Below are 24523 nucleotides of genomic sequence, written 5' to 3' on the forward strand. Positions count from 1 at the left end.
GTTAACAACTAATAAGAAAATTTACTAACAGAAATAACTTGTAATCACGGAAGTGGTTTGGGTTGGAAGGGACCTTAAAGATCACATAGCTCCAAGCCCTCCTGCCATAGGCAGTAGAGTTAGAGTAGTTATCCAAAGAAGAAATTAAAGTATGTAGGAGATCCGGTCTACTAATTTTGGAAGATCATCTCTGTCTTCTTGACTCCTTAATTTAATGCCCATGAACACCCATATAAAATCCAAAGAGGAAGCAATTCAGAGGGGATTTCCTTTATCCTGTCCAAATGAGCCTTTTCTTTGGCGATATTATATAGCCCTAGGATGTGTTCTGCTGTGTTACAGCTGGCTGCAACCACAAGCTGGACTGTCTGCCAGATTCTTGTGTTTTGGGTATTGAATAGATCTATAATCTCATGTACAGTAAAAAAGACCTTAGCAACAGCAATGTCTATGGCTCTGTAGCAATTCTTTACACCTTGTGGTTTGTCCTTATTGACCATCTTTCTGTTTCAAAAAGCATGCCTGTGTTCTCTTTGCAAATGCAGTAATACACAAATATTAAAGACTTCAACATCTGTAGTAAAGTGACTTAAAATAAGAGGAGAATTGGTGAGGCTAGTAGCTTTTTTCAGTCATTCTCCCCTTTTTTACAGGGAAAAATAGAAAGATTTTTAAAAATTCTGCATTATGAATGTATGTAGACCAAGTCTTTTAGCAAGCTGTGCTGCACAGCAAATGTGCCTTTCTATGCAAGGCAGATGACAAGGATGTGGAGTTTGTTAGCTGAGTGTGATGGAACAAAAGCTTGCCGTGCTGTCAGCAGTGTTGTCTGTGCTGACACACTGCATGAGCATGAAAGTCTATTAGCAGCATGAGTTATCATAATAGACAACAGCTGACATGTCTCCAGCATGTTGCTTAGTAGCTTTTGGTAAGCAGTATCCTGCATTTATGGGGAGCTGAAGTGGCTGTGTGCTTCTAACATGCCTTGCTCTGGCATGGCTGGGGGTAAGTTTCACAGGTCTCATGGTGTTAATTTCAGGTCAGCAACCAGGGTTGCTATTCTCCTGTCCTCTGGCTTTATATCCTCTAGTACCAACCAGCTGTTTGTGATTTGGAAATTATGCATTAAAGCTACTTCAAGAAAATCCTGAGTTTTAGGTTGTTGTCCTTTTGGAGCATTTTGGTCTCTTTGTTTTCTCCTCTTGGTTTAGCTATAGGAGATACCATAGCAGCTGCTCATGCTGTTGCTGGAGAATCTGCAGCAGGATTATAAAGCTAATTGTTGTCCAGCTGACATCTGTCAAATGCACTTCACTGCATATTGCTGTATATACCTTGTAATGACAGCTGCAGAGGTGAATGTTTGGTCCAGGTTTTATTTGAAGTTTGAAGATGGCGCCTCTTATTTGGTGGGTGAACGGTGGGAAGTTTAGTTGGAAGAAAGCTGTGGAACGTTTTCCATTTGATCATGGCAGTGACCAGTCCTTTAATGTGTAGAACCTGGCATCTGTAGGTAGGGTACATAGGAATAGTAAGTGTGTGTCACAGGTAGTCCTTCTCCTTTACCTGCATACAGCTTTTATCACAGACATAAAAACAAAGATGTTGACTTAGGAAAAAGTCAGCTGATTTTTTTTTTTTTAAATTATTATTTTTTGACTGTAACAACTACCTTCAAGTTACTAGGAAGTGGTTTACCGTGTGTGTTCAACGTTAAGCTTGTTTGTTTCTTATTTCATAACTAAATACACATATTGCCTTCTTTATAACGAATGCTTGACGCTCATTTATTAATTTATTTATTTTCTCACATTAGATTAGCCTACACAACCCAGAAATTAAACTGGAATCACTAAAAGAAGACATAAAGGATTTTCTGAAGACATCAGGTTTGTGATACTTCACATAGTTAAGATGTGTAGTTGTTGGCACTTCAACACGGAGATGGTGTTAAATGTACACAAAATAGTGGATGAGAACTTTATTAGATTACTAAACAGGATAGAGAAAATAAATAGGGGAAATATTCTTGTATTCTGGCAGCATTTCAACAAGAGATGCAGAAATCTGATATTGTCATTCTACAGGATACTGGTAATTTATATATATATATATATACATATATATATATATATATATTTGAAAGTTATGAATGAAGTAGGAGTCCAGGACATTTGGAAAATGGAAATTAGCATTTGTGGAGGTCCTTTTGGAAATTACACCCTTCAGTAAATTTCCACTGGAAGTTGTAGGATATAGTACTCCATAATGTAAAGATTTGATTATCAGTGATATAAGGTTTGTAATCACCAGGAATGCTATTTCTATTAACATTTATAGTTGTTTTAAAAATATGGTGGTTTCAGAGAAATAGCTTATAATTGTTTAACCAAAGCTGTATCATAATTATTTGAACAGCAGATGGAAATAAAGGATATTCAACCTTTTTTGCAGACTTTAACTTGTAGTTTTACCTACCTTTATTAGGTTAAGGTGTCTTCCTCTCTTCCTGTCTGTCCACTATGTAGACATGAATTGAGACAGGACAGAAAACTCTAGCAAGTCTAAAGTAATCTTTGATTCACGTTTCATTAGTATTAATTTCTTAAAGTTGTCTAATGTTTTTTGTTGGTTTGTTTTTATTTTTATTTTTAATTTTTATTTTAACAGGTTGGGAAAAGAAGCTTCAGAATGCTGTTTATAGTGAACTCATTGTGTGAGTTTATTTAGCGCGTTAATTTATTAAGTTCTGTTTGCGTGAATTCCTTTTCATTCCTTTGTATGTGAAGGTGTATGATGTGTTGCTATCATGTGCAAAGTCAAGGGTGCCTGCTTCATTTCTGCTTGTGAAGTGTCATTTCTTTCTCATCCTGGTACAAATGCTGGACTTAGATGTATTTTCCCATATTTTTAAACATTACTTTAATCATTTCCTTGTTGTTTTACTTCCAGAAGTACCAAAATCCATAATGTAATTCTGTTGTAGCTGAGTTAGATATTGCAAATGAATTAAAAGTTATCTTCAGATGTTTGTAACAGTATTATGTGCTCAAATACCTTTAAGGTTTGACATCTTTAGACTTAGCGAATCAATGTCATCACATTTGCTATGGTTATAAATACACTGAAATTTGAGAAATTCTCTCTTTATTATTAATTAGCTCACTTTAAATTAGACTTCTGGGGTGTATAAATGCCTATTTGCACTCTGGAAAGACTGAAAGGTGAATCGATACACGCAGCCCAAACTGCAATTATGTAATAAAAATTGTTTATGCAAAAATACTTCTGCTACTTTAACTAAGCTTTATACAGTTAATAGTTTTGAATGGTATGTCTTCAGGGTACAAGGGTCTTGATTCAGCAAAGTACTGGTATATGTCACCAGTTAAAAATTGGGAGAAACTGTGTGTGTGGGTGAGGGAAGGATGAGGAAGAAATGATTAAAAAATAAATACTATTTGTTTTTAATTTTGATAATAGCATGCAGTGTTTTTGTCACTGTTCTCATGAAAGAAATTATGTTTAGGTTTACAAATAATAAAGCAAAATGACATTTAAAGTATACTGTATTTTCTTCAAGGTATCCTTCACCGTGTCATCCTGCAGCACCTCCTGAGCATATGAAAGAACCACTGGCTTATATGAGGAAAGCACAGGTTGGTTGTTATCAATTTCACAGTTCTTATTATATCTTTGGTTAGACTATTTCAAGTTTGTTTTAATTTTGTTATTTCAATTTTAATGTTAATGTGCATTTTTGAGGGCTTATACCTTAGGAAAAATACAGATTTGTAATTGTATGTGTGAAGTGTTTAATAATAATGTATATGTCACGTATTTATACATACCATAAATGCTCAAGTAATTCTCCAGCTACAGAAGAAGTAGGATGTAGTGGCAGATGGGTGAATATTTTAGAACAGAGATTATGTGAAGCACATAAAGGAGAGTTTATTTCTCTTGGGAAAAGGATGTGTAGATATGGGTCATTTAACTTAGGGTTACAAATATATTGTATTGAAGAGATTTAGATAGGCAGTTTGGCAATGAAAGACAACAAGCTGCGTAGATAATGAGATCAGAAAGAAGAGAGATCTTCAATACTTGGAAATCTGAAGGAAAGGTGAAAGCTTTAGAGCTAAGGAGCTTAAGGAATATTGAAGGGGAGAATGTGTGAAACAGGACTATAAAATATTGAACAAGGATTTTGGTATAAGGGAAGAATATTTCTACTTCATTGGATATTTTTTTTCATCACTACATGCTATTTGAAACACAATTTTGCTCCTTTTGAGACTTTTTTTCCTTTCCATTTTTAAGAGTGTGATCTAACCAGAATATCAGAGATAAAGGCAAAATTGTATTTAACTCAGCCGTGCGTGGAAATATATTGCAGTATTCTTCTACAAGTTATTCGGTAAATTGTGTTACTTTTTCAATCATTTTGTTGCTTGTTGCAGTAAGTCTTATTGTGCTGCACTGGGTTTTCTATCTTTAGGATGTGGGCATAAGGATTGTTTTAAACAAATTTTCTACTGTGATGTGGAATGTAATGCTACAATTTACTACCTGGAAATAACCACTCGTATCAATGAACGCTGACATGAAAAATACACAAGTATACTTGTATACATCTGTATGTATGTGTTTGTCTGAACCGGTTTAATTGGCTATTCTTTTATAAAAGTGTATATAGTGCTTAGATAGCACAGTATTTTTGGTACCATGTGGAAAGGATGGTTTTTCTAATAGTTTAGGAAAGATAAGGAGAAGTTCCGTGTTTCCTTGTTTCAAAGTTGGACTTACCTATTTCAAAGAGAGTTATGCATACTTACTTTCAAATTCTTTCTTGAAATACAAATAGTTTTTGCAGGGAAATATTGATAAGTGGTGATGGTTAGAAAGTTGCATAAGAGTGTGGTTGGGGGATTAACAAGGCATTATCCAAACACCCTGATGTGTGTGTGAGCATGTGATTTTTGAGAGGCACTCGTTTATCACTGTTGGTATCATCATATCATAGTATCATAGTATCGTGCGAGTTGGAAGGGACCTTAGAGATCATCGAGTCCCACTCCCGGAATTTGAGCCCTTCTATGTAGCAGAGCAGCATTTCTGCCACTTGCGCCACAGGGGGATTCGAACCGCAGGCCTCTGGTGTTGCAAGCAGCAATTCTACCACTGCGCCACCGGAGGCACACATATTTTCTTATGGGTAGTAGACCCATAAGAAAACAAGGGCGATGGGATCAGTTGAATCTCAGCTAGGTTTTATTTTGTTAATCTTTTGAATGAAGAACAGTAAACAATGTAAAAAGTTAATGAAGTCAGTGTTTCCATGATTTTGTTTATTTAAAATATTTGAAAATAGCTAAAATTCAATTATTCAGATTGCTGATGCCTACTAGAAGTAAACTAAAAGTGGAAACTTACTGATTTATTTCCACCAGGTATCAGAAATCTAATGAATATTTTGAAGGTAGAAGACTGTTTCTGATTTATTTGTAGGTGGATCCTTTTGTCCTTATTTCTCTTTTAGCATCACAACAGTTGGAGAAGAATATTTTGTTACTATCAACAATATTTGTCCTAATAGAAAAATGTTTTCCGTATACATTATATTTGATTGTCATTATGCGTAGGCATGGCTTAAGATGCTTTTTCTGTTGTTATGAGTTCACTGGCGTTTTCTTTATCCTTTTCTATCTTAATTAGTTTTGTTCTACTTCAGAATTCTGGAAATAAGGATAGTACTCTCTGAAAACTGATATCACTTTTTTTGATATCACTTATTGGGATGACTTTGAATCACTAATTAAAACTATATTTGCATATATTTCTTGTTTACGACAGATATTAAAATGTTCATGGTTAACCCTTTTTCTTCTCAAATTGATTATGTTTTCTGATTCTTAGCTGGCAGTCCTAGATTTATGTCCTGTATTCTTTTCATTGTATCAAAATAAAAACAGGTTTCTAGGAAATGACAGAGCATTCATATCAATGTGTGCTATAAATCAGTCGTGCTGTGGTGGCATTGTTCAGTGTAGAAAAAGTACTGCAATTAATGTTTACATTTTTGAATATTAACTTAAACATGCTGTATATTGTTTAATTTTGTGTGCTGTAGCTGAAGAGCTTTTCCTGTAGTTGAGTTAAGGTAGATCATTAGGTTCAGCTTCTTCATTCAGTCTTTGATTAGGTCTTTCCTAAACAGAGGTTCTTTTTCATTTATTTTTGTTTCTTGGAAATTGACACATACAATATCCAGGACCTCTCTTAAAGGCATCAGATAATTTCGCACTCTGGTGTTCTCTATACTAATTCATTTGCTTACAATTTGAGGGGATTAGGTCACCTGCTCCCACTTTGCTATGTAGCAGAATTATTACTTAAGCATCTTAATGCAGACTAGGTGTAATTACTCAATTGTAGGTTTAAAAATGGAAGACTGCTAATTCGCTTTGCTGCCCAGCAGGCACTGGTTTGAGTTGAAAAATTCTTAAATCTGTTAGACTTCTTCATTTTGATATCTGCATTTTGGTGAGGAGAAATGATGCAAGCCTTGTCAGCTCTTTAGTTCTCTCTGAGTTTAGCTTTTCCTTGATTTAGGAGAATTTCTTCTAACAGCAATACAGAAACGAAGTAGACAGTGTAAATATATAAGAACAAATAGAGGTAAAGATACAAATGAGAAGCTGAGTGCAAAGAAATGTTAGGAATTGTTTCATGGGAGATGTTAGAAACCATATTCTAATTGTGTCCTATTTTGATCTTACAAAGCTCATAACAAGCTAAACACCATAGATTACTAACATGCTACACTTTCAGTGCAATAACCCTACCCAGCTCCGGCTGGGCAGCTGACTGTCATGTCAAGAGTATCAGCCTCCATCACTCTTTGGAATGAGCTAATGCTCAGTTTTGCAAAGCTGTCTCACTCCACTGTGCTTCTTTTGCATCTTTTATATTTTGGCATATTGTATTTTGTAAGTTTTGGTCTTAAATGTTTCACTTCATGTTCTTTTAACTGTTACTAACACCTCTGAATTCTTTGCTTCCATTTGCATGTATGGTTTGGTAGTCTTTGTGTTCTTTCCCACTTCTCATTTCTTCCAGCAACAAAACTACCATCTCCAGCAAACTAGAGTACCATTAATGGTTTGTTCTTCCATGAGAGAATAAATAGTTTTGTGTCATGCTGTTGTGTAATTGTGGCATTTGGAAGGCATTTGGGTACAGTAATGCAATGAAATAACAAGCATTATACAGAATATTATAAAAATTACAGTGATCAGGAGAATATTTGTAACAGTCAATACTCAGCCTGTTTTCTTTATTGAGGAGAAGGCAAAGGGATGACTTGATTTTAGAGAAAAGTTACTGAAAAGAGAACTATTGTGTTTGATAGAAAATGTCATAAAATCTTATAAATGGAAGCTAAGATGAAGAAATTATAGGCAAGACGATCTTTTTTTTTTAAGACATTTTTTTCTTTCTTTTTTTTCATTAAGGTAACATTTGAACTTCTGCCCTTCCCTTCATTTGCTTCATGTCTAATGAACTGCAGCCCATTTTGGATAGAAATTTCAAGAGCTTAAATGGTTAGATGGTATCTAACTGTTGTCAAATTTGTGCCTAGAGCTAATTACAAATGATAAATAGAGTGAAACGAAATTAACAGGAGTCCCCACATTCATTTGGTTGATGCTTGACTCATCATCTGCAGAAAACAAAATTAAATATAAAAACTACCAGTGCAGCTGTAATCATGGAAGCAAAATCCAAAGTCCTTTGACTAGGAAGTTGATATTACTTGGCATTAATTGCAGGGGAATTATCCACAGATCAGGCCACAGTAGTGAGCTTGAAGTCTAATGCAATAATCAGAAGAATGTGATTGTTCTTTAAGTGGTCCATTTGCTCTTGTGGAATTTGTCATCTGTTGAGGTATGAGGAAATCATTAGGCATATGTCATAAATCAGCGACTGTGAAATGTATGCTTTTTAGAGATCTAAAATTTGAGGAGTTCACTTCTCTGGTTCTTTATTGCAATGTAGATGATGAAATCTGTTTCATCTGTTGTTTCTATTTAAGCAACCATGTAAAATTTCCTGTAATGCTTTTGCAAGTGTCAGTGGATCTTGTTATTCCTTCTTTGTATTTGACTTTAGAAAGCTGCTTATTCTCAGACAATGGCAAAATTGGAGAAAAAAATAATTTTAAAATCATTTAATTTTCTTGTGTGTTTCAGGGAAGCTGGGAGAAGCGAATTCTAAAAAGCCTGAATAGTATGTGCACAGAGCTCAGTATCCCACTTGCACAGAAGGTACCGTATTACTAACTTTCTGTTGCCAAACTGACATATTTTTTTCTTGAAATCAGGCCTGGTCTCGCATTTATTGTAGTGTTCATTGTACATTGGGTTATCAAGAGCTCCAAGGCTGCTCTCCAGAATTTTTTAATACAAGGGTAATTCTCAAAGATAATGACTGTATGCTTGAGCTGAACTGAAGAGGAGATAGAAGTCTATAGGAGGATCTTCCTCTGCTGTTGCAGGAATTGGCCTCTTGAGGGAGCAACATGTGGGAGTGCTAATTGCTATGTCCATTGCTTTTAACAGAATGTTTTTGTGTGCAGACTCAGCTGTATAACTTAGAGCTGTATAGCCTATACATAACATGAATGTATTTTGTTTGCTGGATCATATGTGCCCAACCTGCTGGTTGTATGTTTTTTTTGTTATGATTTTCATAAAAACAAGGATACTTATGTTAACAATATTATGTGGCCCAAGACAATTTGTCTTCACTCTGGGATCCAGGTAAATCAAAGGGTTTGACACCCTTGCAATTGGTACTTAGGAGAGAGATACTGACACATCATTACTGGTTCCCTTGTTAATCTGCCTTTGTTTCTTTATTCATTTATCAGCTTTAATGTTAAAGATCACAGATTGGGATAGTCATGTTAAAATATTGCATTCTTTATTTATTTTCTTGTTACAGTGTACAGAATTTTTGATACAATAAGTAATTTGGTTTTCTCTACAATGTGGTTCTTCATCACTGATAAAAGTGCACTTGGTTTTGCTTTTCATGACTGTGCTGCAGATGGGAATTTGAGAACGAAGTTCAGCAGCTCCAGCTCTAGCTCAGTAATATGAATCTGACCACCAAATAGCCTAAAATTCATTAGTAAATCTTAAAACTGTTTAATTTCCACCTTTCCTTTTCTTTCCTTGAACTGGAGGCTGGGACTTTCTAGAGGTTTTTAGCCTGGGATTAGTCTTTAGGAAAGTAAGTTGGTGTTCTTAGTGCAGCCTGTTTTTAAATGTGTAATATTCACTTACCTATTTGAAATAGGCATGCTTTTACTCATTTTGTTAAAAAAGAAGTTTCTTTCTTGGTGACTTTCAGAGGCCTGCAAGCGAGCAGAAAGAGCTGCTTAATAAATGGAATGAAATGGGAACTGATGAACCAGGTAAGATCCAATAAATTCACGTGCATTAAATTTTTATGCATAGTCAAATACACGTTATTTATCAACCAGAAATTAGCATAATCATTTCAAGGTAAACTGATTTCAGACTTTTTTTCTAATTTATAATGTTTAACTGTGCATAAGTATTCATTTTATTGTCGTTTTGTTTCGAGTTACTGTGCAAATTTTGAGTCAGCACTGGGAGTTCATGGTATAACGCACCTGATTCCAATGGTTTAGAGATTTATACAGCAAAGACACAGCTCTTTTTAGTGTAAAATCAGGGTAATAGGTAGAAAATATTCAGAACTATGGATAATTAGGCTCAGACATTTTGCTAACAAAAGATAAATATAACACCTGCACAGAATAGTCATATTATCATTTGGGAAAGCAAGGCTAACCACAGTCAATTCACACCCAGCTTCCTCAGAAGAAATTATTTTGCAAAGGTACTGGTATACATCACATGGAGTACTACCTGCACAACAACAAATACATTTCATCTTTTAAGAATGTCATATCACTTTCATGTCTGAATATGGTTCAGCGTAAAAGCTTATGTGGAAGCAGTAAAAACTTTTCTAATGTTCACTTAAATACTTGGGATTTAGAAAGCCAAGGCACTGACTGATAACATAGTCTTGGAGTATGTGTAATAGTTTTAAGCATGATATTTGGGATGATTGTGATGTTATTTTAATCTTAGTTGTAAGACATTATTGAAATTGCTAGACTGTGTTACATGTATGAGAAAATTGTGTGTGTTTTTCATCTCTTTTAGTTTTAAGATACCATAATTGAAATCTTATTTCAGATCTAAGTCTCTTCAGGCCTGTTTATGCACCTAAAGATTTTCTTGAGGTAAGAATTCATAAAACAACTCAGCGATTGAATTGCATCCATTACAGTTTATTATTTTTTTTTTATGTGAGGTGGGAAAAGTGTTTTTTAAGTCTCAAAGAGACAAGTAAGCAGTACAATTTGCTGTTATTCTGAAAAAAACCCCAATTTGTGTGATAGAGTTGATTGTCCATGGAGTGAAACAGTAGAAAGCTCATAAACAGTATTTGCAGTACCTTAAATTTTTATTTTCTGAGTGATTGTCCACACACATATTTACACTGAGACTAAGTACCAGTACTGTGCACTAAATACTACTGCTGCCAGGGTCCCAGAACAATTTGTGAGGCCAACCCATACAAATTCTGGTGCGGCATTCACAGTGTAGGTTTTTAGAGGTTCTACTTTGGCTAAATTTCATTCTGATCACATTGACTGCCTGCCAGTCTATGACCAGAGTGCTCAAGGTAAATCTTGGTTGAGAGAGCTCTGTGTTTTTAACCAAGATAAGGCTGAGGGGAGACATTATCGCTTATCTACCAGTATCTGAAAGGTGCTTACAGTGAGAGCAGTGCAAGTCTCTTCTCACTGGTGACAGGATGAGGGGAAATGGCCTCAAGTTGCACCAAGGTAAGTTTAGGTTGGATGTTAGGAAACACTTCTTTACAGAAAGGTTAGTTAAGTACTGGAATAGGCTCCCCAGGGAGGTGGTTAAATCGCCATCCCTGGATGTGTGTAAGAGCTGTTTTGATGTGGTGCTCTGGGATATGATTTAGCAGAGGGATGTTAGAGTTAGGGTACTATGGTCAGGCTGTGGTTGGTCTTAACAGTCTTCAAGGTCTTTTCCAACCTGGGTAATTCTATGATTCTATGAAGTACAGTAATTGGGAAAGGTCCAGAGATTCTCTGTAAAGTCTCATTCTTGTTCTGTGATAAGTTGGCCATGTAGGCACATCTGCAGCAGGAGCTCATGCATTTATCAGATAACTAGACAAAACAGACAGGTAACTTGCAAAAATGATGATTCTGTAGTACTTAATACATTTCTAGTATGTTTGCGCTGGTATTTCAGACAAATTGGTATTTATAACAAGTGAAAATGGATGCATTTTATGATTCCATGTATTATTTACAAAACAAAATGCTGTTCTATTTTTTTTTCTTTTAACTGTAGTTTTTAATTACGTTTGTGATGACCTTCTATTTCTCCAAAGAATAACCTGCTTGAAACTAACTTTTCATCTGAAAGCAATTCCCCAACTTATTTCATAATTATAAATGTTAAATTGCAGTACGTGGAGCTGCTAGACTAATTGGTGTTTGAAATTGTAGGTCATCTAGGATTGAAAAATCAAACATTAAGTAGAAACATTTGGAGCTGAGAGACTTATGTCTATAATCAAACTGAATCATTACAGGAAAAGAGATTACATGATTATCAAGACGTTAAAGTCAGAAATGACGGTACTTCCCATCATTTGGCATGGTTCAAGTGCAGAATGTCTATATAAAACAGAACTTACTTTACCAGCTATACTTAGAATGGGAATGGCCTACAGAGCAATAAGTTTTCTGTCATCAACAGTGCTTAAGAACTACGCAGTAGGAGGATTGGGATCAAAATAAGATGGAAAATAAAATTGACAAAATCCTCATTTGTATATCCTGCCAGTTATACAGGAACCACATCATCAAGAACGTGACAGAATAGATTTTTAGTGTTGGGATGATCTCCTCGTTTAGTCACATCAATCTAGATCAGTCAGAGTTAATGTATTTTGATGTTTGAAGTGGTTCATTTTAAGTTTAGTGGATTGTCTTTTGTATTGGTAGAGAAGACTGACTGTAGTAAGTATGAATTGTTTCATGCTTATCAATTGTGAATACATTTCTGAATCCTCCAAATAAACTTTATATTCACTGTATTACTTTTCTGAAGAGCTCCTCTTTTCAAGTTACTAATGTCTGAAAATTTTAATTAAATTTTAATTTATTGTTTTCCATTACTGTACTAACAGTTGAGTTGTGCATTTGATGTTGAATCTGTAAACAAATCCATCTTCATTTTAGACTATTGTAGTGTCTTTCTAGGCAACTTTTTTTTCCTAATGCTGTTTTCTTTCCAGAATTTTCAGTTTGTTTCATTAATCTTTTAATTTACAAGTCTGATGGTGAGTTTCTATGGTATTAGAATATTTAAAAGACTGAGAATTGTAGAGATAGAATGTTGCAGAATTTCATAAAAGCTGGAAATTTAGCTTAGAAGAAATCTTTGCCAGCTTAACATTATAATATGAAAACATATACCTATATAATCAGAATATATGCCAGATTAAATTCTTTTATATATTCCAGTTACTTACCTTGACATTAAGTTCTTCTCCTTTAAATTTTATCCTTACTTTGGATTTTTAATTTATTTGCAAATAAATAAATAAATGTTAAACAGAAGAAAATATTTGGAGGTTTTGTTGTTTAGTAAGAATATACTGTAGTAGCAAATTGCGTATCATTTTGATTAAACACTATGTAGGATTGCCAATGTAAAAGCATGTTCATGTTCATGTAGCTATGGTTATGGGAGGATGGTTGGACATGATGATCTTGTAGGTCCGTTCCAACCTTGTGATTCTATGATTCTGTGATTCATGAATAAAGATTCTTCCAAAAAAGCAGTAGTGCTGTAGAATATCCTAGATACTCCTGCCATCAGAAGGCTTCCAGCAGTTTTGAGAAGGAAGCTAATTTTATTGAAGACGTTTGTATGTAGTCAGCTCTTAATCTTATTTATCAAAAATGCTTTCTGCTTTTTTATTTCATACTTTGAGCTTACTTTTCAAAGTAGAATATGTTTGTTTCTTCAAAAAAATTGTCTTCTTTCTGGTTTTGAAAATGTAGATAGTTTGATAATTTGGGCCTGTGTATGTAGCAGTTGCGGGAAATGGTTTTATTCCAAAGGTCCAGTTTGCAGTATTGATTTTAAGGACAGTTCTGACTGTAAATTTCCAAATATGTGCAAGGAATGACAGAGCTACCATTTTTAAGGTACTGATGAATCTTCGAAACCCCAATTATGAAAATGGAGAGCAGCCTAGTTTCAGAAATCATCTGGGGCTAATTCAGGTTCCTCTAAAAGTTAAAGATATTCCAGAATTGGTAAGTATATTCTTCCTTAACAGTAAGTTTCTATAAAAATTGTTCTTAATGACAAAGAAAACATAAATACCAAATTGTCAGTCAGTTGGGAAATTTTCATTCTGTGCCACGCAGCTGTTGATTTGTGCTAAACATCTGCTCATGCCTGTTTTCTTAACTTAATTTCTGTGGAAAAAACCTCTAAATCTTAAACCTGCAACTTATCGTAATCTCTCAGTTTTATTCAAAGTGCACAAGATCGATTAACGTGACAATCAGTTTCTCATTTTCTTTTTAAATTAATTCTCAATTTTGTTATAATTTCAGGCTGTAAATGAAAGGAATTGCTCGAATATAAATCTTATGACTGGATGATAGGAGAGCTATTCCTAATGCCCTATTGATAAGGTTTGTCAGGACTTTATGCCGGTAGAAAAACTTGGATCTTTGTTGAGGAACAGCTTGGAATTAGAGTTCATTAACCTAATGTTTAGTTTATACTTTATTACATCCTGGCATAGCTTGTAGTCAACTTCAGAACTGAAACTAGAGTAAGGACTGATGTGAGATTCTTCTCTTTTTAAAAACCTGAGCTCTTATTTCATATATATGCATTTAAAAGAAATACATTTTGTGGAGAAAATATTTGCATTTAGATTTTGATATTGTTAATTTCTTTTTTATGGTTTTGTTTCTTTTCAGAAAGAAGACTTCAGTGAACTAGACTTAAACATAGGACAGCTGGGTATTGATGATTCAGCACAAGTGCCTCCTGGTTAGCTAATGCTGTGCTTCACTCATTTAATTAGAACACTAATGCATAGAATACTATGCAAATATCAAATAATCTGTGTATTTCTTTCACAAGAAACCATAAATATTTGTTCTGTAACTAGGATTGTGGCAATTTTCATGGTAAAATATAGCTAATAATAGACAGAATTTCAAATAGAGAGGGTCACATTCAAAGAAGATATAAAATCTTCAGCTTCAGTAGAAAATAAGTTTTATTTCAGGTATTTGAACACTAGAGAACAAAATAGCCTGTCTCCCAAAATACAGAAAATTCAGAAAAATCTTAAGTAAATCCTGTAGTGCGACACTGTTAACATAAATACATATATACAAATGTCTTTTTTTTTTTCCTTCTATGCAATTATTCTTGTAGAACCAAGTCTTAAAATGATGTTTTATACAAAAATGAAAAAGACCTATCTTATGAAGTCATTTTTCTTTTAAAATGGCAATAATGGCAATTTACCTAATTAGAAGACTTAGTTCTTGTAGCATAGTTCTGCTTTTGTATTTTTGTCTCTCTGACCAGAAGTTAAGATTATTCCTTGAAAAAGAACATGGATGCTGGTGCAATTTAATTTTACTGCCATCACATTCATCTAATTTTTACTTGTAGAGATATGTAGAAAAATATAGAGTATTGTGCTAGTTGTTTGTTTTTTGTTTGTTTGTTTTTTTCTTATCTAATATTATCTCTATTTCTTTATTTTCTAGAGTTCTTTGAAAATGAGCATGTACGTATTGGACAAAAAGGTAGGCATCTGTTTCCATCTGTAAAATAAATAAAAAAACTGACTAGTAACAAATAAATCTAGTAATTTTATATCTTGTATGCCTTTAGAATTTTAACAAATTAGACGGACTAGAACAAAACATAGTCAATAATAACATTGTAATTTAGACAAGGATGGAAAAGGAAGCATTGCAGCCTACCAGGAGCTATCAGATAAATAGTTCCACAGATATTTCATTAAAATTAAATAGGAAGCATAGACACGCAGCTTTTTGACGATAACTTAGGTCACTGCTGAATTTCATTTTAAAATCAAAAGATTCTGGACTCCTTTCCCTGCATACACAGTTCTCATTAGTGTAATGGGTTTTACGTCTCCAGAAAGAATGTTGTAATGGTTATTTGCAACTGCAGTACTTGTTAAATATTGCAGTACGTAACAACCATGTATACACCTTTTTTTTTCTGAAAACATTCAGGAGTTTCCTTGAAGGATGAAAAATGATCTGGAAAAGAATAAACCTTTCTTAGCTCAGATTTGCTTATAAATGCATACATACAGTGTTTGAAATCCCGTCAGTATCCACTAGTTACTGTCCCTTGTGATTCCTTTTAAACTTTATCAAACAAAAAAAGGGGGTTGATACAATTCCAAAAGTCTTCCATTCCCTTTTGTTGTTTCACTAACCAATCAATAATCTTTCTATCTTCCTTCTCTTTTTGTGGTTCTTATTTTGTCCGTTGTCTGTTCTCTGTTCTGAGTGCAACTCATTAGGGTTTTCCCACTAAACCATGTCCCTCAGTACAGCATCTAAACGTTCCTTGAACACCTCCAGAGACAGTGACTCAACCACTTCCCTGGTCAGCCCACTCCAACAGCTGACCACTCTTTTGGAGAAGTATTTCCCAATATCCAACCTGAACCTCCTCTGGCCCAACTTGAGACCATTCCTTCCAGTCCAATCATTAGGCATGTAGGAGAAGAGGTTCCTTTTTGCCACAACCTCCTTTCAGGTAGCTGAAGAGAGCTATAAGGTCTTCCCTGAGCCTTCTCTTCTCCAGATTAAACAATCCTGATTATTTTCTATTTTGTCCCAATAAAATCTCCACTCAAATTTACTGAGATTTAAATCCACATACAATGTAAATTTTGATGCTCATATCTTGTCGTTGTATGGCAGGCTCTATTACACAGATTGTCATAGAATCATACAATTACCCAGGTTGGAAAAGACCTTGAAGATCATCAAGTCCAACCACAGCCTAACCAGTTCCCTATCTCTAGAAACCCTCTGCTAAATCATATCCCTGAGTACCACATCCAATCGGCTCTTAAATACATCCAGGGATGGCGATTCAACCACCTCCCTGGGGAGCCTATTCCAGTACCTAACCACCCTTTCTTTAAAGAAGTTCTTCCTAATATCCAACCTAAACTTGCCCTGGCGCAACTTGAGGCCATTTCCCCTCGTCCTGTCACATGTCACTAGTGAGAAGAGACCTGCCCTACTCTCAATGTAAGAACCTTTCAGGTACTGGAAGTGAGCGATAAGATCTCCCCTCAGCCTCCTTTTCCCCAGACTAAACAGCCCCAGCTTCCTTAGCCTCTCCTCGTAGGGCTGATTCTCCAAGCCCTTCACGAGCCTCGTTGCCCTTCTCTGGACCTGCTCCAATACCTCCATATCTTTCTTGTGCTGAGGTGCCCAAAACTGGACACAGTACTCAAGGTGAGGCTTCACCAATGCCGAGTACAGGGGCAGGATGACTTCCTTAGTCTTGCTCACCACACCATTCTTGATACAAGCCAGGATGCCATTGGCCCTCTTGGCCACCCGGGCACACTGTCGGCTCATGTTCAGCTGTGCATCAATCAGTACCCCCAGGTCCATTTCCTCCACACAGTCCTCCAGCCACTACGCCTCAAGCCTATAGCGCTGCCTGGGGTTGTTGTGGCCGAAGTGCAGGACTCGGCATTTGGTCTTGTTGAACATCATCCCATTGGCTTCAGTCCAGCTCTCCAGCCTGTCTTGATCCCTCTGTAGGGCCTCACTACCCCCAGGCAGATCCACACTCCCAGCCAATTTAGTGTCTTAGATTGTCTTAGCTTTTTATCTGTGCAAAGACACAGAATCTTTTAAAACTGCAAGCTGAAGTCTTGATCATGAATATTTAAGTTCATTCAAGGGGAATTGTTTTCCATGCTCCATTGGATGTTGTTTATGACCTTGCCTGTCACAGATGCATTGATTTTCTTTTATGTAAAATATTACCTAGCCCGAGGGAGCTGCCTTTATTGTATTTTAATTTGAAATTCTATAATGTTTAAAAACTCATCTTGTATGTGATAAAGCTATTTTTTCATACTTTGTGTCTCAGTAAAAAACAGCAAGGTAAACACTCATAGACACTGAGATGAGTCACAGTCTTTTCTGAAGTTTTGTGGGAATTGCAGGAATATCTTTTCTTTTTGCTCTTTAGGGGAAGGAAAGGAGATCACGCAACATCTGTGTTAGAGGTATATCGGTTAGACAAGAAATTGTCAGACCAGTCTATTCAGTACTTAAAAGGAGTGGGAAAAAGAGAGGAATCAATTCAATAGGTTTTTGAATCTGACCTCATCCTTCCATTACAGGATTGATATGGTGAATATAATATTACAGTTAAATTTAGAATAACAAGTTGTTTACTGCTGAAAAATTGGAGGATACAGATTTGGAAGCATCTCACTACCAGAACAGTATTGATCTGTGGGCAGTTGTTTAAGTTTTTTGCTCTTACTGTCTATGGCAACTTAGTTTTTTTTTATCACATGCTCTAATAATCAAGCTGAAAAATCAAAAAGACAATGTGAGTATCATAATTGCCTCAATGAAATTGATATTTTCCATCTTGAGATTATTTACATTATGGTTCACAGTACTTTCTAAAATATTCAAATACTTTGCAAAAGTCAGTCAGCTCACAGAAATATTCTCCCAACCCATCTCTAGATAGTTAACATCAAAATAATAAGAAAGCAGAGTAAGTGGCAATCTCATATTTGATATAAGATATCACTCATACAGGAGTATTTTGTGGCTATGTATGACTACTTGTTCCACTTGATGTCAGCCTAGAAGCTGCAACTAGTCTTAAGTAAAGACATTTAAGTGCTCTTCATCTGCTAATGGCAGAATGTAAATTGTTTTCTTTCCCAAGGAGCTACTTCAAAACTGTATTGTGGAAACCAGACCTTTTAAATATTTTCTATTTTCTCTTTATTTAATGTTTACAACATAGTAAACGAGACTGTACACCCTGTTCCTGAATCTTTGTGTTACGTGTTTTTAGGGCTAAACTGCACTCAAACTGTTACATGTTTATAGGGCTAAACTGCACTATCAGATGCTATCAAGTACTAACCTTACTCTCTTGCATTCTTTGTTACCTGCATGTATGTGTTTTATTTGCCAAATAAATGTTTGAATTCTCTCTATATAACAAACATCATCTAAAATAAATGGTTCCAAAAAGTTGGTTTCGCAGAAAACTGTGAGAGATTACGTAAAAAGAGAAAAAGAAGGCATTAACTTTCAATGAAATAGAATGTTTCATTATAATACAGTATTTTATTCCTTTTATATTTTTACTTTTGTATCCCAGACTAATGTCCATTTCAAATACATAGAAATGTTACAGAACTCTATTATTTTTGGTATAAATTTGATTTTCAGTAGTTAGAAAATAACAATTAAAAAATAAGGATCTTGATAGTCTGATAAGCTTTGGAAATCTAAAGTAATAGTTGTTTGTTGCTTGCTTCATTTTTTAGTTTTAGCGGAGCAAGATAGTGCTGCAGCTCAACAATATGTTCGTCAGGGATGTCCAACAGCACTCCGAGCTGATCTGTGGGCCCTCATTCTGAATATTTCTAATCAGCCAGAGGTAAGGGGCAAAGCAAGAGCAATATGTGAACATGTGTGCAAACACATTTTTTTTGTGCTGTTTTTCAAGAATAGAAATGTTCTACTGAGTTTTCACACTACCTGATACAAATTCCTTTCAGAAACAGTGCTGTGGCGAAGTCTTTTAGGCTCTTCTCTAAGTGTATAAACACAATACCGTGGAACAGACTATTTGAGCTAGCCAACTTCTAAGCTTTTCCCTAATGGTGCTGATTTTTTTTCAAAGGGGACAAGAAAGCTCATCAAGGTGAAACTCTCTGAAGTTTTATAAAAAGAAAACACATATACCTTTTTCCTGGCTGTTAGAACCAGTCATAATCTGCATATACATATCTGGTAAATTGCTTTGTATTTGTGGATTGATTTCATGCCTGTTTGTACAACAGCAGTTTTTCATAGTACTTTGTGTTTTACTGGAGTCCTCAAGAGTGAAATCTGTTGCAGTATTAGAAGACAATCAGTATATCTAGTATATTCATACCATAGGAAGTTAAATTCTTATTTAAGTCATTGCAGAATTGTGAATATTTTGATACAATATTTAGATTTCAACTAAAATAACATGCAGAGATGTAGGATTAGTCATAAATGTGTCAATTTTACTGTATTTCATGTCCTTTGAAGATGTAGTCGCTTTCTTATAACTCTGAGGCTGGTAACTACAGAGTATAATGGTAAGCCCTTATCCTTAAAAAACAAACCTGAATCCTGTTCATTGACAATTTACTTAGCACGTATTAGTGAGAAAACAAGTCTTTATTAAGAATATTTGGCCTGGAATCGGAATTATTTAGCTTATTCTTTTTTGAAAAAGTGAAGTAGGCTTTTGTTTCTAGTAAGTAAAGATTAAATCTTCTGTAGAAGAAAGAGCTGTTGAAATAATAAGAAAATATTGTATATCTTAATCAAGATGCTTAGCACAAGACTTAAGTGCTATGAATTTCTTAGATCAACTTCAACTTTAGAAGTATTTCTCTGTAAGAGAGCAGGATTGTTACCATGTTAAATTAATGTTGTTGGTTATACTGCATCAGCTTATATTCCGCTGAGTCCTTTGTGCTCTCCGAGCATCTTTATCTTAATGTAGAAAGTGACATAGTTGAATAATAAAAAAAAGCAAGCATTCTGTTTTGATGACTGAAAGTCAATAAAATAATAATAAAAAGACAGAATATTTAACTTTATGTTCGTGTAAAGCATGAGCTAGTACGCAAATAGGTTTATCAAAATCTAGTTCCTGAAATTGATGTGGATGTTTCTCAACAGTCATTTTTCTTTTTAAGGAGGAAGAAGCTCTGTTTTCACATTCGCCTTCAGGAGGTATCCTACAGAGTTTAGAGCCTTGAGAATGATCTTATTTGGCTGTATGTAGGGAATTATTGGTGAGACGATGCTTTGTGGTGCAGCTGAGGTGATGTCAAGTAACTGGAGAATGGTAACAATAACCTCAAGAAAAAGTGATAAGTGAGGATGGATGAAATGGTGCAGAACTGCAAGTTTGTCAACAGCTTCTAATTGTTGAAATTAGGAACTGGAAAAGAGGAAAAAAAAAATCCCCCACATCCTTCCACATAGAACAGAAATGATTGTACGTGTAGAAAGATACACTATATTGGAGAATGTTTACTAGAACACTGAGTATACAAATGCTTGTATAGTATGCTACTGTGACAGAACCTTTTATCTCATTTTCTAAGGCTATTTCTGCATAATGTAGCATAGTGTTTGTTATCCTGGGCTATAATTGTCAATCTAGCTTCATAGTCAGCAACTGTAAGTTCTATGTACAGTTGTTTAGATGTTTTTAAATACACTGCCTAGCAATGAATTATTAGTTTTCATTTGTAATGATACATTTTTAAGAAACTGTTTAAAAGTGCATTGTTTTAAGATTGAGTAGTGAAATATTTAAAAGCCAAACAGTATCACAGTTAAGTCTGTACAGACACTCCAACTTGCTGTGTGAGTTTGTGTGTGTGTGTGTGTGTGTGTGTGTGTGTGTGTATTATCATGTGACCTTGAATCACACAGTCACAGGATTTCCTGTGGGACATCTTGTCTCTTCCATTGCACCAATGGGATGACATGCAGTTACTAAGAGTCTCTTAAATTCTTTCTCTCTGCAGTTCAAATGTTTATTTGATATAAGTTAGCTAGTTATTATTAATTAAAATAAATGGCGGCTGTATCTTGTCTATGATTGTTGGTTGGATTTTATTCTATTTAAACTTCTAGTCATACTTTATAGAGTAATATTTTAAGATACCTTAAAATTATAAAATGGAAAGCTGAGACCATTCCTTAAATTGCTACAAAGCCTGAAGTGTGTGTATGTGTATAGATAGATAATTAGTTTTCAATTTATAAATATTCTTCAATCTTTAAAAGAATTGAATGTTTTTGTTCTTTTGATATACTTTCGTGTTTGAATGCCAGGTTTTGTTTTTATTCTTCTGATGTTATCTTGACATCTGTCTGAGCCCTGTTTGTAATTGAAATTGCCTCTAACCTTCACTTGCAGAGTCAGTTCAGGTGGATTTAGCATTCAGTTTGTTTTGATGACTGTTTTTTCTGCTGTGTTTATGTAAGATTTCCCAGGAAACTGACAGATCCATCTGATATTGCTAAATTAACTCTTCTCAATGCATTCTATGAAAAAATTTGTTTTTAATGTTTTCCTTTGGTAGCAAAACAACCACCAAGGGGAAGAAGCTCAGGTTTGTGCTATACAAACAACTTCTAAATGATGAAGTTGTTAATATTCTCTGCTGCTGCTTCTGTTTTCTAAACATTACATTATTGTTTTGGCTTTCGGAGTTGTAGCAGAATTTAGTTTGTGCAAGTAAAATGCGGAGATTTGGGACTATATTTGACTTACACTGAGTATCTGGCATGGGATTTTATTGTACTTTTTAATGTTTTCTGTGAATTATGCCTGAGAAAATTGTAAAGACTAAAAATAACATAGACTTGCAACAACGATTTAATGCAACCTGATCTTTCTGGCTTTCGAGTCTGATTAAATGTAAGCAATTTAAGGATACAGCATTAGTTGCAAATACATAGTGACTAAAAAGCTCGCATTGGAATATGAGCATTAATTCATGAAGCTTCACAGATCTATGAATAGTACATAAACACCATTATCTCTGCCTCTGGGCAGCCAAGGCAAAGTGGTTAATAGATAAATCTGGAAAACGATGGGTGAAATATTTTTTTGGGGGGGGAATTTTTAGGTAAAAGTGTCACTCATTTGCTGTTGAACTTTGAGGGCAGTAACTTCAGGTACTTTTCCTATTGACTTTACAGTTCTCTGAAGATGTAATCCATACGATCTAATTGCACAGTTCTAGGGTGGTTTCATAATCTGCAAAATTAGATGCTACTGAAGCATGATTTGTATTATCTGAAGCTAGTTAAATTGCAGGTGAGAGTGACTATAAAGACAACACAGAGGAGTGGCTCAAGACGTGATATTTTTTGCCATATATATAAAATGTCCTTGGAGTTCTGATTCTGAGTTTGACCAAAACTTCCCCAGCAAGAAAGGGGAGCTCTGTTAATCAGAGTTCTCCAAGCTATGGTTTCCTGTTGGACAGAAGCCTTTCAATTTTTGAAGAGGTTCAAGGTGCACTTTTCTGGGGGGGTTCCCTGTGGATTGTCACCGTATGAAGTAACACTGTTCTTGTCAGAGAGGCTTCCGTTTTCTCACTGGTATTCAGAGCTGCCTAACTCTTGCAGTGTGTAGGCAGGCTGTGTGCCTTAAAATGAGCAATTTATGCGTTACTGAATCTTACCCTAAACAACTGACCTGTAATTACATGGGAGCCTAATGATAATCAAGAAGAAGTGTATCACAACTTCTTCTGCTGTACTGTCTGGTACACCTCTCTTCTAAAGATCATGTAACTCAGAGAGGTTATTTGTGGTGAAAATTATTGATGAAGAACTGCTGATCTTAGTTCAGTGTCTATCACTATTGTGAGGTTTTTGAGTGATTACTTGTAAATAAGTTAAACTTCTTGTCTCTCATGTTTTGGTTTGTAGAAAAGGAGATCATGATGCTTCTGTTTGACTGCAGACTCTATGCTGCACAAACTGTCTTACTGTTTCTTGCCTATGTAGAGCAACAGAAGACTTCATTCTAATGTTGGAATGTTCTAATTGGACTTCATTCCAGTGTTGGAAGTGATCCTCAGGAGCTTGAGAGCTCATCACCTTGCTGCCTTGAGGATCTCATATTTTGGAATCTTATTGAATGATTAGATTTTAATAAGAATTTGACACTCACAGCAAACCACTCTCATCTTCTTCCCATTTTGTCTTAGTATTTTCTTGAAGTTAAAACTCTTATTATTATTTTGTTGTGCATGTTTGAGAAATTGGCTACGTGTTTCTTAAAGGATTTAAATGCTGCCTTGGTTGTAAACTTTGTGAAATATCAAGCACATTAGTGCTTGTGGAATATGTTTAAGGCATTTTATTTGCACACAGGGCAGAAACAGTTAATTCCACAATATGCTGAGTGTTTTGCTTTTTTTTGCTAGCTTCATCTGTCATAATATGTGCAGCTATTTGAGATAGGAGAAAAAAAAAATGAAACCAGAAAAACTTTATGGATAATTTTTTCAACAGTGCTGCACGTTTATAGGCCACTGTATTAATGCTTTAAAATTCTAACCTGAGTATTAGAGTAGTTATCTGTAGCATTTAAAAACTGTGCTACATTCAGGCTGCTGCTAGTTTATATTTAGTAAATATTTGCATCACCCTTGGTAAAGAATTAGTGCACTGTTTATACTTCTTCTTTTTTTCATCTCCTCATTCCCTTTGCTAGTTACCAGTACTTAAGGAATAATACATTTATCCTCATTTCAAATTAAGTTTAGTAATGTGTTAATAACTTTCTCAGTGTATGCTGTTCACCACTTTCCAGTTTTTGACCAATGCAAAGAACAGTTGCAGTGTTCCTTGGCCTTCCCTGTACCTTGGCCTTCTCATTCTCTCTTTCTGTAAGGCCTTCCCTTGGCCTTCTCATTCTCTCCTTCTGTAATTCTGTCTTCAAATTTTATCTTGCTTCTCTTTTTTTCTTTAGATCCTTACTTCAGTCTTGTATCTTTTGCAAAGGAATCAGCAATATTATGTACATCTAGTAATATAATAGTGTGGTGTCTGAAGAGACACACTGAAACTTTAAATAAAAGCATTGTGAAGTAAGGCCTTGGGACTGGTAATTTAGTTAATACATTATTCTAGATCCATCTAAAACAATTTGAAATGGTAATACCCAATTATTGGCATAATGGCACAGACTTATTTATGAATTACATGATGATAGTGTAACATGTAACATATTTTTTATTCCCATTGCAAGCTCTTTCTGTGAATAAAGGGATAAAATAAGAAAAGCAAAGAAATGTTTGTTCTTTTAATTTCTTGTTGTTTGTTCATCTTCTGGATGCATTCGGGATGTAATTGAAGTTTTAAAACAAATCTGAGTTATTTGTATTCATCAACAGATTTTTTATATACTTAATCATGATTTAATCTTTCAATGTTTTAAAAATTTAGAGATTCGTATTA

The 24523-nt window shown here is 34.9% G+C and overlaps 1 protein-coding gene across 1 annotated transcript in view; it reads left to right on the forward strand.

The window, feature by feature from the left end:
* TBC1D19 (TBC1 domain family member 19) overlaps positions 1–24523 on the forward strand; it is a 43228-nt gene that overhangs the window by 5320 nt on the left and 13385 nt on the right. Inside the window, exons 2-11 of the mRNA XM_072334604.1 lie at positions 1820–1892; positions 2674–2719; positions 3587–3662; positions 8262–8336; positions 9427–9490; positions 10308–10354; positions 13379–13489; positions 14171–14243; positions 14978–15016; positions 18808–18920. Coding sequence (XP_072190705.1) covers positions 1820–1892; positions 2674–2719; positions 3587–3662; positions 8262–8336; positions 9427–9490; positions 10308–10354; positions 13379–13489; positions 14171–14243; positions 14978–15016; positions 18808–18920 — 717 coding nt within the window. The remainder of the gene's footprint in view (positions 1–1819; positions 1893–2673; positions 2720–3586; positions 3663–8261; positions 8337–9426; positions 9491–10307; positions 10355–13378; positions 13490–14170; positions 14244–14977; positions 15017–18807; positions 18921–24523) is intronic.

The sequence above is a fragment of the Excalfactoria chinensis genome, chromosome 4 (genome assembly GCF_039878825.1).
Source record: "Excalfactoria chinensis isolate bCotChi1 chromosome 4, bCotChi1.hap2, whole genome shotgun sequence".
Taxonomy (NCBI): domain Eukaryota; kingdom Metazoa; phylum Chordata; class Aves; order Galliformes; family Phasianidae; genus Excalfactoria; species Excalfactoria chinensis.